Source organism: Phaethon lepturus, unplaced genomic scaffold (assembly GCF_000687285.1).
Source record: "Phaethon lepturus isolate BGI_N335 unplaced genomic scaffold, ASM68728v1 scaffold23206, whole genome shotgun sequence".
Classification (NCBI taxonomy): domain Eukaryota; kingdom Metazoa; phylum Chordata; class Aves; order Phaethontiformes; family Phaethontidae; genus Phaethon; species Phaethon lepturus.
This window is the reverse complement of record NW_010548580.1, coordinates 1-17,451: the sequence shown is the minus strand read 5'-3', so window position 1 is coordinate 17,451 and position 17,451 is coordinate 1. Positions and strand designations below refer to the sequence as shown.

The 17,451-nt window shown below is 45.5% G+C and overlaps 2 protein-coding genes across 2 annotated transcripts; one reads left to right on the top strand and one right to left on the bottom strand.

Moving 5' to 3' along the window:
• Window positions 1-425: 425 nt before the first annotated feature.
• Window positions 426-11,219, top strand: CEP41 (centrosomal protein 41kDa; the record flags this gene model as incomplete). Its single annotated transcript, XM_010290029.1, has 10 exons — window positions 426-489; window positions 1,611-1,658; window positions 5,874-5,935; window positions 7,077-7,146; window positions 7,619-7,760; window positions 8,749-8,900; window positions 9,234-9,301; window positions 10,088-10,202; window positions 10,394-10,609; window positions 11,071-11,219. Coding segments are annotated over 10 exons (1,086 nt in total), but the record flags the coding sequence as incomplete, so codon positions are not given.
• A 3,814-nt stretch (window positions 11,220-15,033) lies between these two features.
• On the bottom strand, window positions 15,034-17,446 carry LOC104614387 (carboxypeptidase A1-like; the record flags this gene model as incomplete). The annotated part of the gene is made up of 8 exons (XM_010290028.1): window positions 15,034-15,284; window positions 15,430-15,514; window positions 15,799-15,998; window positions 16,340-16,430; window positions 16,642-16,752; window positions 16,894-16,995; window positions 17,083-17,184; window positions 17,318-17,446. Coding segments are annotated over 8 exons (1,008 nt in total), but the record flags the coding sequence as incomplete, so codon positions are not given.
• Between the last annotated feature and the right edge of the window lie 5 nt (window positions 17,447-17,451).

Below are 17,451 nucleotides of genomic sequence, written 5' to 3'. Positions count from 1 at the left end.
GGGTAGCAGCCCTGGGTGGCCCCAGGGGCGCAGGATACCCAGCGGCCGGGGCGTCCCTGGGCGCTGCGGCATGGGGGGACCGATGCATCTGAGTGCCCGGAGCGCTGGGGGCCTCTCGGGAACCTCAATGGGCCGGAGCAGCCTCCAGAGGCGTTGTTCGGGGCGGAGAGGGGGTTTCCTGGGGCCTTTAAATCCGGGTGGGTTGCGGGTGGAAAGAGAAGGGGAGAGAAATTCTCCTTTTGAGGCTTTAAAGTGGCGGTTTGACAGGGATTTAATATGGAGTTGGAGATTCAGAGGTCTTGCTGCTCTTTTTGCTGTCTCTTAGAGCTCTTCAAATCGCCTTTTCTGTTATTAATGTTTTTTTTTCCCATTAAAACAGATACATGGCTGTATATTGACTTCTTATCTTTTCCTTTTTAAAACAGTATTTAACCAAGCGCATCCCTCAAAATCCCAAATATCAACATATAAAAACCCGCCTCGATACTGGTAAGTGAAACCGTTGTAGGGTAAAAACACCAGATGTGTATGTAGGAATATAGAAAAATATGCTGAAAGTCTCAACTGCCTCTGCCCTGAGCTGCTTTACTCCAGATGCTGTGCAGCTACATCAGAACTCACATCATAATTGTGATGTATCTCACCTTATTACATCAGGCTCTCTTGTGACAGTTCCCATAGAAATTACTCATCTTGGAGTTTCTATATGTGGGGTTTTCATGTATAAACTAATATCTTGACAAGGGTGTAAGTAAGTCAAGATAATTCTTTGGAGGGGTGTCTCTGGGTATTTTTTGTTGTTAAAGCAGTTGAATTTCATCCAGTAACACCTGCCTATAGTATCTGTACAAAAACGTTGGGGAAGGCACTGCATGGCCACAATTGCATTTGAATCAATGTGTCACAGGCAGGATTTAAATATCAAGGTTCTGATTTCAGCTTCCTTAGAGACAGGGCCGTAACATACGGACTCTGTAACGTACTGAGTTTTAGATAGTGACTTTCTTAAGGTGATGACTTTGTTCTCCAAAGCATCGTCAAAACAATGCTTTTGAGAAGAGAGGGCTTGGTGTGGAACTTGTAAATGGGAAGGGTGCTACGAGGCTGAGTTTTGGGCAATATCACCGCTCTGATTAGCAGGGTGTGGATATTTTTATATCCCTTACTAAAAATCCTGTAAAATAAAACTTGGGTGCGTTCTGTAGAAGAACTGAAACGGCGCTGTGGGTGTCTGCAGAAGACTTGAGCGCCTGCTGTTCATGAACATTCACAGTGAGGTCCCCTCTCCAGTATGGAGGCTTTAAGCTATGGAGCATCTGCGGTTCACAGAGGCGGTTGGCAGCCGGGGTCCAGCAAGTCCTTTGCCTGACTTTGCCATTTAGCTCAGCCTTCCTTGTGAGAGAAAAGCACTAAGAGGAAAATCCTGGTACTTTTTGATTTATGGCTGCCTTGTATTGTCATGGGGAAAGAGGATTTGCAACAAACATTTATTACCATCGTCTGATCTTTTTCTTAAAAAAAAAAAAAAACTTAAGCAGAAGAATTAGTGGAAGAAAACCACTAATACAAAAATTGTAACAAACTGATTTTTTTTTTCCTCCCTGTTACAGGAAACAGTTTGACAAAATACATGGAGAAGTTAGAAGAGATCAAAAGAAGTGAGTATCTGGAGAAGAGCAGAATGTAACTTGCAGTGGGTTAGTTCAAAACTGAAAGAGCATCGAGGAGCTGGGCTGAATCCCAGGCCCTCTGATTGCATGGAAATCTCCACTCGGATGATTCCCGCAGCCATTTACAGGCAGGAACTGTAGAAACACGCAGCAGTAGGATACAAAGATGCTTCTACCTTGATTCTCTGCTAGGCATGTTCTACTCTCTCCCGTGCCTTATTTCTCTGTCTCTCACAGTGCTTTACAGATTTAACTTCAGAAACCAGGCAGGCAGGTCTAGGAGTCTTTCCAGATCCTTCTTCATGCAAATTTTGTTCTTGAATGGAAACCAGGCAGGAAGAAGTTCTCTAGATTAAGATATTTTGACTAGACTCGTCTGAGAAGACTCTAACTGCACTTCTGAGATTTTATTTCACCTTTAGGTAGCAAAATGATTGAACTTGATCTTTTACCTTTGTATAATTATAGCATGCTTAGATTTCTATTGGAATACTCCAAGATAGGAATGAGCTTGTCTTCTTCTTATGTAACTCATTGATTTCCCCAGAACTAAACACTGATGTTTTTGAAGACTTTGGGTTGTTTAGGCTAATGAAAGCCTAACTGATTTTTATTTCAGTCTGTTTTCTTGCTGAAAATAGGTGCTTTTTAAAAATTCTTACTAATAAAGCTAATGTTTTACTACTTTATTTTCAGCTACTGTCAGGACTATTTTCCACATAGAGAGCCCAAGAAAGCTATTAAACCCAAAAGCTGCATTTATTAATGTGAAAGAAAAATCCTCCCCGTTGATGAGGATTAATTAGGATTTTGAATGTTCAGTTTTAGTTTTTAGACCCATTTACTGTGTTCAGCTAAGATGGTGGTGTTCAGATTATAAGGGAGGTCACTAATCTGTCACATAAATGCATTTGTGCTCAGCTTTGTGCAAAATGGTCCTTTATTGCTGGTTTGGTTGTTGGTTTGTTGTTTGTTGGGGTTTTTTTTAAACACCACGAGTCTTTGGGGAAAATCAAAAGAGAAATGACCTTGCTTTCCAAAATCCTGTGTTGACTAAGATTTCAGTGCTTAACACTGGATTGTCATTGCTTTTTATCTGTGCTGAAAATCTTGTTGTAAGGGTCTAGTTGGTTTTTGAGCCCTGCTGTGAATCTGATTTCGTTTCATGTAGGAGTTCTTTTGTTTAATCATGGTTCTGGAGTCCAGTAGAAACTTTCTCATTATATTTGGGCTGAATAGACACCTTGTGTTCCCAGGCAGTTTAGAAACTTCTCCCCCTTGATTTCTCATGGATAGATGACACCGTTTGGACACAACTTTAAATACCCAGTACAGGCAACTCTCTGTCTCTTGTGTAATGTGAGAGAGTTGGACTTAATACCTCGAGCCTGCTGTGGAATCAAGAATGATAAAGAGAGTTGGAACCATGATGATTTGTCCTTTGGAGGACTGACTTGAGGGGAGACATCAAGTCTCTTCCCTTTCTCTGGTGTTGCTTCAACTCATTGCTGAAGCCCCAAGGACCACATCCTTGAATACACAATAATTGCAACTTCAGACCAGTTCACTGAAGCAAAAAATGTCAGAAAATCCAAATGGACTTTCCAGGACAGAACCGGGTACGTCATGTTGCTTTCGTAGTCAGAGGTATCCCTTCTTCTGAACTCTTTGATAACTGCTGGGCAGCTCGTGCAAGCATTCAGATTGGTCTCCTCCAGGTCAGGCTTTGTAATAACAACAGTTTTGTTTTGTTTTTTTCTTGTTGATAGCAATGATTTTGGATGGTAAAGGCAAGATCTAGGTCATAAAGGCTTGTTCGGGAGTAAACAGTCCCTGCTTGAGGTGGGAGGAAACCATCCGGCAGCTATATTGTATGAGCACTGTGACAATGGTTCTGCTTTGTCAGTGTTTAAGGACATCCAGCACCTCATAAGCTTTGCTGCTTTTATTTGTCCTTCTAAATTAAGTTTATTTCTTGCTCTTCATGTGACTGAAGGGCTCTTTTTGTCCATGAGTAGAGAGTTTTAATCATTTGGACATGGGCAATACATGGGTTATGTGTTGGGCAGGTGAAATGTGCTGTATAAAAGATAATTGTTGCTGTTATTTCTGAGTTATAAAGGGAGGTTTTAGCAACCTGAGCTTGAGGCTTGAAACCAGGTGGTTTAGCCAGAACTGTGAGGGTCATTTTCATGTTAACTGACATTCTGAAATCTAGTTTATGCACAGTCTTGAACTTCAGACCTATGGTTTGGAAGCTATAGTGCACACTGCAGTGCACTGGGGTATTTTGGATGGGCTCCTTTTTTCTAAGGCAAGCTGTTTAGTAGCAAGTAGGCACTTGCTTTGCAGTTTAATAAACATGATATAGGGTAGGGTGTTGAATTTGGGAACTGTGCTTGCTCTGAATGTTGAAAATTAACTGGCGTATCCCTGCAGGAAGTGTATTTAAGAGGGAAGGGATAGGAATAAAAAACCCCAGAGATGAAAGCTCACAATTTTTCTTGTTGTGTCTGTCCTGCTACCCTAAGGTGCCTGTGGCCTGGGTACGGGGAGAATCTTGTCCGAGCAGAGCATCTGTTATGAAGCGTGTGATCACCGCTTGTATTTGGAAGAGATCTCGGCCTCCAGCATTCGCGTGGCTCCTTCTCTAAACACACATCAGCCTGAGACTTTCCATAAGCCAATTTTGTGGTAATTTTTTGTGTGGTGGTTGCAGAAATATGGATTGGAGTCCTTCCTCCTCCCCCATCTTCCCTTGCTTAAGCTATGGAGCATTCAACAGATGGTTTTAGAGGATTTAGAATTGCTTAACTGGCTGGATTTGATAAAGGTCCTGGACTTCGTTGTCAGCCCTCTTAGCTGAACAGCTGGAGCGAGACTGGTTTGGAATATCCTCCAACAGTTACTAAAATTGTTAGAAAAGCGTAAAGGATTTTTCTTTTTTCTTTTTTTTTTTTTTTTTAATAAAAATCTGTGGCTTTAGAGGTGGAGCCTAGTAAGTCAGGAGCAAAGGAAAAGAACAGCAGCTCTATTTTTTGAGAGGATTTAGATTCATTAGAGCATAGCTTCTCATAGGTTAAAGAGCTTCATGAAGAACTCGGTTAGCAGCTGCAGTGCCTGGTATGGGAGGAATCTTGTTCATCTTTGCTTTTCCCTGCCAGTGCACAATTGATAATTTTTTTTTAATTTTGACCCCTCCCCTGCTGTTTTCTTTCTAGCTGTAAATTTCCCAAAGGACAGGGTTTCTGTTACTTCCCGTGGGAGGCTATTTCATATCAAGATGTTCCTACTGATACTCGACTTAGCTTCTCTCTCCGACTACATACACCCTTTTGTTTCACACTAGAAGGCTTCTCTCTTCCTCGTGTTGATGCATCTCCAGTGTCTGTATGCAATCAGACTTCCATCCTTGTCATCGCTTGCTTAGCACTGTTAATCTCTGCTCTGGTGGTTTGCCAATCGTTCCAACAGAGCACATAGTTTTCTTGCTGCCTAAGCTTTGTCTTAAGCCTAAAGACTCAATTAGTCCAGTTTCTCCATTGCAATTATGTGTGCTTCAAGCTGGTATCCATGCCGATCTGCTGTTCAGTTTTCTGCATTAAACACCTTCTGTCAGTTATCCATTCCTTTAGATATCTGTATTAGCAAATTGTCAGAATCAGAATTTAATTGTCAAATGAAGTAAGAAAACCTGGAGCATTTTCATCGGTAAGATTAAACATACGTGTTTAGCTTGCAAAGACATAGTCTGAGATGCAGTGCCCCTATGCTCTGATTCTGCTGTAACTTACACAAATTAAAAATTCAGGTAAACTAAATCTTTTGGTTTAAGAGGCTTTGTGATCATAGCAGGCTTCAGAGAACAGCAGGCAAGGTGATAAATTCATGAAACTGCTTCCTTCGCCCAGTGAGCACAGAAGGCACAAAATCGTACAGATTTGAGTCTAAAAGCAACTAGATCTGCCTTCTTCACTTGAATCATATCTGGACAAGATCTCTCTTTATAACTGGTTTTACTTTTCACAAAGCCTTCAGGTGTGCTGCTCCGATCCTTCACTGCAAGCTTAGCACCCAGAAATCCTGCCCTGTTGTAGAAGAGGGTCTATGAGAGTAGCTGGGACTAAGCCTATGGCCTGGTATTTGTAAAAGCTGGGAATTAATTGAAAATTTACATTGTCCTCTTCTGTTTTGTTTTTGAAGATTACAGATATAAAAAGGATGAGCTGTTTAAAAGACTGAAAGTGACTACTTTTGCCCAGTTGGTATGTATAGTTCCCTCTCTGGCCTCTGAAAGTTGTTACCTTTTGTGAACAGCATTTTTGCTCTGTCTGAAGCCTTTTACGCAGTTATGTAGCCTTAGTGTGGAATTATTCTGTGTTTGCTTCTTCCTACCCTCACAGATTTCCCTTCATAAAAGCAAACCACTCAGGCCAATGTTTTCAGAGCAGTTGAACACTTTTAATTTCAAATTGAGGTTTGTAGTGACTCTGTCTGTGAAATCTGTTCCCTGTTTTTTTCCCGTTCACTTAAGAGGATCTTCAAGCCTCTTATAAAAGAAAAGGGCTATGTAAAGTAGTATTCAAATCTGATCTCATCGAGCTTTGTGTCAGTTAGCCTGAAACCCTCCCTAATTGTGGTTTTAACTGCAGAAGGTGGGAAGTCTGTGACTTCAAGGATTTCTGCCTATTTTGTTAAAGTAATGAATCAAAAATATTAAAAAATTGAAAATCTGATCGGTAAATAGAGAGCTGTGGTTGCTTACATGTTGGTTCAAGAAAACTAGTAAAAACTAGAAAAAGACAAGCTTTCTTCTAAGAGGAGGAAAGGGAAGAATAAGTTTGCAGATATTGAGGGAGTGGCTTTCTGCAGAATCATATCTTTGGTTCCACTGGTTTGTTAAGACCAATCCTGTGACTCACTGGTGTGATGAACCAATTTAGTATGTGAATATCTCAGGTCTGCTCTCACAGACCAATTAACCATTCGTGATTTTTTGATTTTTTTTTTTTTTCTTTGGTGGGTTTGTTTTCTTTTTTTTTTAAAGCCACTGTAGTGTATCCTCTGAAATGTTTCAGTTGCGGCCAGTGACTGAACTTCATAAAAAGTCAGAAAACATTCTATTTGATATTGCCAGCACAGCATATCCGACTTTTCTTTATCCTAAGGTTGAGCGTTCTTATCCTAAGGTTGATTCCCTACAACTTTAGTTTAATAAAAGGACACACTTGCAGTACAGGTATCATATATGCACCTATATGTGACCTTGAAGTCCAGTAGAAGTTGTATTGAGTTAAATGTCTTTTGGCTTGAGAATTGTTTTTCCTTAAGCTGATCCCCGCTGATCTTTCAGTGACACTGGTGCACAAGTATCAAGGTATCAGTGCTTGGTTTTGTTTCCTGCAGGTCATCCAGGTTGCTTCACTATCTGATGAAACCTTAGAAATGACAAATGAGGAGATCCACAAGCTGGAAGGTAACAATATTTATTGTAAACACAAAGAGAAAGAGCTGTAGATCACTGTCTTATAGTGAACTGTGTCCTGACAGGCATAGCTGACTATTCAGCAAGTCTTTTAATCAGGAGGAAAAAATAACTTAACCTGTGGCATGCAGCCATTCCACTTTGGGAACAGAAATGCTCCTAAAACAGAAAAGCTTCCAAATAAGGAAGGTCTCATGCTGCCAAGTTTATTGTGGTAACTCAGTAGATATCGTGCATCAAGAATTAAATTTTCATTGAATTCTTAAAATAAGATCTTGAGCCCTTAAAAATCATATGGCTATTATTTTTAATATGAGGCTCTTGGTAAGGCATTCTTATAAGAGGATGAAGATAAGGCTGTCTTTAAGAGACACGCTTTCTTCTAAGAATAGAAACTGGGCTTAAAACCTGCTTATTTATTTTCTGCAGGATTTTAACTCTCCATACCCTGTTCTCTCCCCAGATGGCGATTCTGCTGCTCCAGGTGCAGATGCTGAAGTCACAGCAGGGACAAATGGAAAGGGAAGCCCTGATGGGACACCTCGTCCAGTCCTCTTTATAAACAACACAGGAGCTGGGGAATCATATCGGTCCACACTGCAGAGGTGCCTGATAATAATACGCAATTTTCTTCCTGTCTTAGCAGATAATTATTTTTATGCCGCTAGTTATTTTAAATTGCTACTAAGAGGCTTTATCTTGTACTTCTCATTAAAGCCTGATTTTGCAGGTCCAGGGATGTGAGCAAGAGAGAGGGTTGGCAGGTTTTCCTGTCTGAATGAGTTTTGTTTGCGGCTGTAACCCAACACTGTTGCCACCTGATGATTGTCTAAATGGCTGACAAGGAAATACTTTTGTGGGATTTGATCCAGGTCCCTGGGTTCAAGAATCCATGCTATAAACTGCTCTGGTAAACTCAGTAACGTGCCTTGCTGATGATCTTAATGGATTGTCCCGTAATTGAGAATGAGTCCAATTTCCAAACCCAGTACATCACTAGTCAGGGTCAGGGATACCAGGAGGACAGTGTAAGAGGAAGCTTTGTCTCAGCCCTTCCCTTGCTGTACCTGTGCAAATGTTAACAGAAGAGTTGGGACTGACGGGCTTGGCGATCGCATATCAAAGCTATCAATTTAGTGACCACTAAGAGTATCTGGAGGTTTCTGTTCATGTCCTATATCCACTCTAGTGATGGATAGCATAGCACTGTAGATCTAGACTGACAGTTATTTACTGTGTCTGACTTGCTGGCACCTCCATGTTGGCAGCTGCTTAGAATTATTCTCCCTCACCTCAGAGTCACTTAGGACATTGAATAAAATTCCTGGACTTGACTGATCTGGAAGAGTACAGTATGTTCACATAGCAAAGCTGTACTCTGTTTATTTTTTTTATATTGATAAAAATGAAATCAGTCTCTTACGATGTATCGGAAAGCCTGAAGTAGACTCGCCGTTTTTATGTGGTGTCTGCTGTACTGGAACGTAAATAGGCTGTTGGAACAGTTGATGGAAAAGCTTTCTGACCTGGTGAAGAGGTACAGAAGTGTTCAGAGTAAGAGCTTGCACCATAACCTCCTCTTTCCTCTTGTAGTGTGATAAGTGGTGTTGGTGAATTGGATATAGAAAAGGACCCTCCAAAGAAAGTAGACGCTCAGGCTAAAGACATGCCTTATCCTGACTGCCCCTTCCTGCTTTTGGACGTACGAGACAGAGACGCATATGACCAATGTCACATTGTTGGAGGTGAGGAGGCCACAATTTCACAGCAGCCTAGTGTTGGCTGGGGTCCTATACTCAGCTTTGTGTGTCATATTCTGGCTGGCTTAATCCCCCTCCCCCTCCCCGCCCCCCAGGTGGGACATCACTTGGGTACAGAATGCTCTCAGCACTCATCCACTACACCCATCTTTCCTGGAAAGGGCTGAGGGGACCAAACTGGTGTTAATCCCTTATTCAGTGGGTTTTCAAGTCTGTTGAACTCTAACAAGTCTGTGTCAGTTGTATTCCAGGTTGTGTGATGGTTGGTGTCCAGCCGCTGTATGATTTTTCTCTCTCTTATTTTTTTCTCCTCTGCAGCTTATTCCTACCCTATTGCAACACTGTCTAGAACGATGAATCCATATACAAATAGTGTTCTGGAATATGTATCCTTTACATATAAAGTGCTGGAATTAATAAATAAATTGGGAGGATGTTGGTGTGGGGGCTTCCAAAAACAATTGGAGCTATAGCAGTCACTGTGACCAGGGCAAGGCTTAACCAACAGCGTCTGGGGATTTCAAGCTGGCTGTGGTTGTCTGGTGGGGCTCTGCTGCTACCATCAGATGTCAGATTCTAGTTCCTCAAGCTAGAGGAACCTCTTGACTCTGCTGGGAGCTGCCTGAATTTGGCTTTTCTTGAGATTTTGGCTGCTGGAAGGCAAAGCCGTACTACTTGGGCACCTGTTTCTCGCTGTTGCTGGAGTACTAGGCTTCTTGAGGGATGCATTCCTCAAATCCTTTGGCTTGGATCAGCACCTTGACGGGGATTGGCTTTTCTCTGGAGGGCAGAAAGAGGATTATGAGCTAAGATTAGGCTGATAATTTCCTGGGTTGGTAGCTTGAGGACTGCAGGGGAGAGGGGAGGCTGTAAACAAAGGTGCTTCTTGGTATTGCCTGTTACTAACTAACCTTCAAACAGTGGTGGACACTTGCTGCAGGGGCTGCACTCCGGTGGGGATTAGGCTGTGTCCTTCCAGCATCTGGCAAGCCCAAGCTCCTGAGAAATCAGTTTTAAAGCACAGGGGAAGGCGTTCCTGCCAGATACTCACAAATCAACTAGGGAGTCTCTCAGTCTCCAGTTACATTTGTTTGTCTCTCTTTTTTCTTTTCAAAAGATATTAACAGTCATCTTAAGTTTACAAATGAATCCTTAGCTCTTCTACCTATCAGAAAAATGCACATGGGAAAATTATCATTTTGTATGACAATGATGAGAGGTTAGCCAGCCAGGCTGCGACAACCATGTGTGAGAGGGGCTTTGAGAATTTGTTCATGTTATCTGGAGGTAAGCGGGGATGGGCAGGACTCTCTGAGATCTCGGGCGGGTAGATCGAGAGCAGAGAACAAGGGTTCTGTGAGCTGGAGATTGGAAAGAGCTGGATATTCAGCTCCATCGAGTGTTTTATTTGACTGGTAAAATCACTGATCCAATCTTAGCTGGTGGTCACTGATAAATTGTGATCTGTATGTCTGCAGGCCTGAAGGTCCTTGCACAGAAGATCCCAGAAGGACTGATCACCGGCTCGCTCCCCATGACCTGCCAGGTGGCAGCTCCCACTGGATCTGCCCGAAAAAAGACCTCTCCCAAAGTGCCACCCGCACGTGCTGAGAATAAATGGAGATTTTCTGCAGATGATCTACAAAAGATAAAGTATTACCTAGAAGAGGAGCACATTCCTTCAGACACTGCCAGTAAGACTCTGGGACAAATGCTGCAGCCTCTTTCTGTAGCTCTTGAGCCTGCCCTGCAGCAGTTCTCTGCTTTGCTATGTTCTTTCCATGAGACTGTTGGGAGACAGAGAATTTTTTTCCAAACTGATTGAGAAGATCCACCAAAACCTGTGCTGTGCTGATCCCAGAGAACTTAAATCTTACACAGCTACACGGTGGCAAAATCCTGGGCCTGCTAAAGGCAGGCATATACCATTCTGCCCTATGTTTAAATGTCTTTAGGCTTTCCTGGTGATTTGTAGGTTTTTCAAATTCACAGGCCTGCACAGCTAGATAGCGACTGCCTAGGACCCCTCACTGAACTCTTGATGGATCTATATGTTTACAGTGAGAGCTGGAGAGCCAGCAACAGGCAACAGAACATTTGTGTGTCCTTGTGCTCTGTCACACACAGAGCTTCTGATCTTGTTTTTCCTCCTCAGGCCGTCTTAGCCGTGGTTCTTCAGGCCGCGATTCCAAGGTGACAACTGTGAGGAGCAGCCCCCGTCTCCCCAGCACTGCTGGCAGCGTGGGATCCCTCACCGCCCGCTCACTCAGCAGGAGCAGCCTTCAGAACAGGCCATGGAAATAAGCAGCAGTGTCGTCTTCCACTGAATAAATGAATGTCCAGGTTCTGGGAACCCTGAGCAGTGCAGCCCGTTTGTCATTTTAGGAATCGGCAGAGAAAAGCAGCATTGGTGTAGAAATGGCAGCTCGGGTAAGGCTGGGGGAGCTGGAATGGTTGACGTTTTGTAGAAGCAGGAACGGTATCGCTTTGCCAAGGCTGACTTTTAGGTCCAGTGTCAGGACAGAGTTGATATAACCGATTTTGTAGGGGAGGGAGGAAACGGGTAGTAAAGCCTGTGACCAGTAGACACGGTTCTGCCAAGCTTGTAGTTCAGGTAAATGGATTGGTGTCTGTAAGAAATACTCCCTCTGTGCTGCGCCCAGAATCACAGACTGTGCGAACAGGAGAACACATGTGAAGGTAAACGGGCCAGAAATCATCTGTGAGCAAAAACGTCGGTGTTTTGTAGCAGAGATACAGACATTCAGCAACTTGCCAAAGTGTTGGAGAGAAGATTCCCTAAGTTTTTAAAAACATGATGTTAATGAACAGAAGTATTTGTAATAAAGTTGTTTTTGAAATAATGCCCAGTGTGGCACTGTAACCTGACAGCTGTGTTTACTCATGGACAGTTTGTGAAACAGTTCTCTATTTTTAAAGGTGAGCTGGAGGAGAAAATAACTATTTTCCCTCTCTTCTCCCTCATTGTCTGGAAGGTTTGGCTTCTAACTGTGCTTTTTCTGCTTTGTTCCTTGTCATGGTTAACACAGAGCTACTGGTTTTTTGTTCTAAATGAGACTAAATGAGAGAGTAAGGCTGCCAGATGTGCTGAGCAGGGTTTTAGCTGACACATCTTAGGGCAAAATCATTTGCTGTGCCCCTCTTCTTGGTGTGTGGGCAGAGCATCTCCTTAGTTCAGCTGTGCTCCGGTGCTTTGCTCCTTTTCTGACCTGCCAGAGCAGGTTGCTGGTCACTGGTGCTGCAGAAAACGACATATACGGAGGAGCCAGTCATTCTTCTGCTGACAAGGCTGACTCCCCTAGACTCTTCGAGGCCCTGCAAGTTGAGGTTAGGAGGCAGAACATCATTTTGCTTTGTAAAGTGCTTTTGTGATGCTTGGAGGCAAACTGTATTCTTCAGTGAAGCGGCAAAGAGCTTTGCAGTTCCAGTGTCTGATGGAGGCTGGAACCTTATTCCCAGTTACACCCTTGTCGGTGCTTTTGGAGTAGCTTCTTTAAGGTTACGGTGGCTGAAGGGAAATTTTCTTCTGCCCTCTCACCAAGGCCCCTAAAACCTAGCAGGGACCATGAATCTGTTAACTGAACAGGGTAGAAAACAAGTATCACAGTTTTCATCGAATTAGTGCTTCCACCATACCAGTATTAACTGGGTGACCTAGAAATCATCTGAAACTACCCCTGACAAAGCAGAGTTGCCTGCTAGAGAGATGGTAGGTGGTCACAGAGAGATCCTGCTCTCCAGCCTTTACCTACAGGATTGCTCAGCTTGGTTCAGCTTTGGCTTCTTGGGCTTGTGGGGGGTTTTTTTGTGCATGGCTTTTTGGGGTTTGGTGGAGGTGTTTTTCCCCCCTTTTTTGAAGTAGACAAGTAATCTTTAACAGACCCCAAAATTCACCCATGGTACAGATCATCAGAGGATAATTCTGGTGAAAGGGCAAGATGAATTTTCACATATTTTCCAGTTCGGCAGCTTAAGACTCAACGTCCCTGAGCACATTTATCGTGTCGATTATGTCTCCATGAGTCTTAAATCAGAGGAGTGCCGATACAGGGGCTGATAGTCTCATTCTGGTGAGAGCCACAACCTCAGTCCTTTCTAGAGAAGAGCGATATGATCAACACAAACTTCTGATGCTGCGTAGGGATCCCCTGGAGGGAGAATAAGGGGAGAAATCAAGGGGCATAAGGCAGAGCCCGCATTTAAAATGCACCAAAAAAAAAAGTACTTCAAAGAGGTGAATGCCCCTGTGTGTTCAAATACACATCTATATTTTTATATGCAACAAAATCTGATTACAAGGGTGTAACTTAAAGCTCACAGCTTCCCAAAGAAGTCCTTGGATGCTTTTAAGTTGTACAAACCAGCTCTACTTTATACAAACAGCCCTTCCAACCTGTCCACTAAGGATTGCACGTGTCCTTGGTTTCCATAGGGAGTGTGCGTGTGTACCTACATATGTAGAATAAGAGTTGGGCTGGTCAGGTATGAAGATCAAAAAACTAAAGATCATATTTCAGCCCATCCTTAGGAAGCTGGATGCATCTCACCATCTTACTAACTGCTTTGCTTTCTTACCTTCCTACTTGATCACGCTTCTGGAAGACTTTTTGTTGGTTTAGTTGTAGGCATGTTTATTTTGAACCAAGTAGCACGTCCTCCTCGGTCAGTCCGGTTGGCTTTCCATGGAACAGAAAGGTTGGCTTCCTCGCTCTCAGCCTTGGCAAGCTGACTCACCCCTTGTGGCTTTAGTTACTCAGGGGCAATGCTTTCAGTTGGCCTAATAAATAAAAGCTAAATAAAACTTTCAAAGGAGTTTGGTACGGAAGCATCACAGAAATGACACGTTTAGCTATCAACATAAAACGTGGCTTATGCAGCTGCGTAGTCTGATCTTGATGGCCTAAGTCAGCTGCTCCTTCTTGCACAGCACCTCCATTTTTATGTTGTCATGAAATAAAAACCTCGAACGAAGCGCCACCTCCTGCATAATTCAGTTGGTAGCTTGCCTAGGCTGGTTGCCTAAAAAATGATACTACCTGATTGATTTTGCTGAACACGCACAGGAGAGGTGAGAGCCAAGAGAGCCATTTATTACGTGTATGAAAGACAGGGACCAATGCAGCACGCAGGGCCCCACCCGCGTGTGAGCAGATCTTTCAGCTTCATGAGCACTTGGAAGTGCGTAAAATGCATCTGTCTGAAAAGAGAGATGAGCATGGTGGCCATTTGTGTTGGCCTAAAGTCCTGGTTTTGCTATCCAGCTGTGGGAGACAGATCCAAAGTCCCTGGCTGCTCTGGGCTACATGAAATACTCCTTCTGAAACGGACAGACAAAACTAGTCCAAGCTGTTTGAGATCCTCCAAATCCAGGGCATCGGGGGACGAACGGAATGTACTTTCCTGTTGTCTTGATGGATTTGTATGTTTTGGGACTCTTGATTTGGTATTGAGGACAGAGTCAAACTCTGTAGAGTCTGGGAGTTTTGTTTTAATTTAATAAAAAGTAAATGACACCATACGGCTCAGTATTTCTTTTCAGTTTGAGCTTTGAGAGCTGACGGGGAGCGTGGAGCGGCGCCTGCAGAAGCTGGGAGTTGGCAGGGACTTGGCTCGCCCTTCCTTAGGGATTGCGGCAGGTGAGGAGGGACCTTTCTACCAGGGCCACAAGTTGGTGTTCAACCACAAAAATACGCAGAATAAATCGTGCAGACCCCATTGTCTCGTGTCCCAGAGCTGCCCTGGCCCACCGGAGGGCTGGGGAAGGTGGGCACTCCTCCTGCCAGCACAGCTGCCGTGTCCCAGCTGTCTGCTTTGCCCAGTAAGTGTCAGACTGAACCTCTGCCCCTTCCATCCTCTGCCAGAGCAGAGGGAAAACAAGCACTTTTCTTTTGCATCCCACTATTTTCATGCCCTTTTAATCCCCTTTTCGGGCCACTGGGCCAGCACGTGCCGTTTACGTTGGCTGCTGCCACGTGCACCCACGGGAGCGCTGAGTCAGTCTCCCAAAAAAAAAAAAAAAAAAAAGCTTTTCAATGAAATGTGATTTAAAAAAAAAAGGTGGGAGGAAACAACAAAAGGCATTTCTCATCCTTCTTTACATTTATTTATTGCATTTTTCCCCCCACAGCTAATTCAACCACCACTCGGCCCCCCGTCCCGGTTAGTAGAGGTGGTCCCGCGCGTGCAGCATGATGACCTTCAGCGCCAGCCACGTCTCCTGGGCGGTCGGGACGATCTGTTTGGCAGGGAGCAGGAACCCGTAGCGCCCCGTGTCCCGCAGCTCGAAGGTGAAGGAGTACTTAATGCCCTGATCGTACGTCCAGTCGATGGTTCCTCCGCTCGCTCGATCTGAGTGGAGAAGCAATGGGAGGGAGACGGAACGTTAGTCGCTCTGCGTCGTACGGGTACTTCGCAGAGCGTTTTGTCTAAGCCGAGGTGTGACTGATGGTTTTGGTTTATTTTGGGGGAACCACTGCTGTTCCCCATTACATACAGATGGTGGTGATGATGCTGCCGTACTTGTAGTTCGTGCCGTACAGAGAAGACAAAGCTGCAACCGCCTTCTCAGAAACCTGGTGCTGGGAATACACAGAAGGGAGAAAGATGAGCCGAAGAAGGGAAAAACCTGTGGGACACAGCCTGCAGGAGAGGCTTTTTTTTTCGCTCGTGCTCAGGCAAAAAGAATGCCAAAGCTCAACAGCCTTGGCCTGGGGGAGTTCCCAGGGGCTGGCAGAGGAGCCAGGGCTTCTTCCCAGCTTGCCACTGTCCCCTCCACAGTGTAGGATGAAGGCTGCTCCTCCTTGGAGGAGGAGAGCAGCCTCGCATCATCCCAGCCCCCTTCAAACCTCTGCATCAGCCCTACCAGCTCCTTCTGGTCAGGCACCGGGGTGCTGGTGTAGCCATAGGGGTAGAGCAGGAGCTGAGAGTAGCTGTGGATGGAGATGAAAGCCTTGATGTTCCCATGGTTGTTCACAAAGTCCACGATGGCCTTCACCTCAGGCTCCGAGTTGGCGTAGGGTCCATGGTACGTCTCCGAGCAGGGGTTTCTGCTGGCCCCAGGCCCTGGGGAGAAGTGAAAACACAGTGTGGGTTTTTGGTGGCTTTGGTGGCAGTTGGGTGGCTCAGAGTCACAAGGGCAAAGGGCTTTTTCCATTTCCAAGCCCAAGAGCTTTTCCCCCCCCATCAGCTCCTTGGTGGCCAGCAAGGAATGCTCTTGGGACTCCTCCTGGACGTTTGTGTGATGGCTTTCATTCATGGTCCCCACCGTGCTGGTCACTAGGGGATATCAAAGGCCTGGTAGAGCCCAAACCCACGTCTCTGCCACGGAGAGCAAAGCCCGTCTCTTTGCATCAGTGGACCTGGAGGATGGAAACTCCCCACAGGATGAACGGGAGAGCTCTGACCTCCGAAACCTGCATCCCAGTTGCGGTTGGGATCCACGCCGACGCAAGTGGAGCCGGGATGCCTGGACCTGGTCTTGCGCCACATGCGGTTCTGGAAGGACATTGCCGCCTCAGTTGGTGTTCAGGGCCAGAGCCCCAGGGGGCTGTCATCTGGAGTGTCTTAACGGGTCATGGTGGTCCCCTTCCACCCCATGGTAATGTAGACAAGGAGGATTTGAGCTTTCAGAGGCCGCTGTGTGCAGCACCTCAATCCTGCTCCTCATCCCCATCCAGCATGGCTGAGAGGAAAGCCAGGGCGGTACCTCGGTTTGGGTAAAGACAAAGCCGTCTGGGTTGGTGACGATCTCCAGGAAGATGTCCATCTTGTCCAGGATGGAGGCCAGACTGTTGTCATTCTCATGATCCAGGACAATCTAGAGAGGACGAGGGTTTGGGGCTCCTTGGTGCTGCTGGAGCACTGCCCTCTCTGTGGGGTCAGCCACCTGACCCCCACAGTGGCTGTAGGACTTTGTGGCCCTTCAGGGACGTCAGACGTGTCCGGGAGGTGCCCGTACCTTCTTGGCGAACCAGACGCCGCTGGCCTGCGTCACCCATTCACGGGAGTGGATGCCAGTGTCGATCCAGACAGCCGGGCGGTTCATTCCCCCTTTGCTGAACTGGAAGAGCAGAGAGTTGGGGGTTGGCTTTGTCCCTGGCCCCGCTCCCCACTCCGGCCACCCCACGAACCCCAAATCCTCACCCACCTTAAGCACATAGAGGGGGCGGTTCTCCGTCGATCGGCCGATCTCGAGCTTGCTGACCAGGTTGGGATTTTCAGCCACCAACAGGTCCATGAAGGCGTAGATCTGAGGGAGAGGGAGGGGGGGTCACCCCCAGCTCACCCCCTGCCCTTGCTGCACGTGGAGCAAAGGGCTTTGCAAGAGCAATTCCAGGATGCAATTTTCTCCCCAAAATGCCCCAAATCTTGCGCTTTCTCACCTCATCCAGGCTGTGGTAAGTGGCGTAGTCAAAGGTGTTGGTGGAGAGTGGCAGCTGGCTGCGGCCACGACGCATCTCCATCCGCTCGTGGTCCACCAGTGCCTGGGGCACACGGGGCAGGATGAGACCTCGTT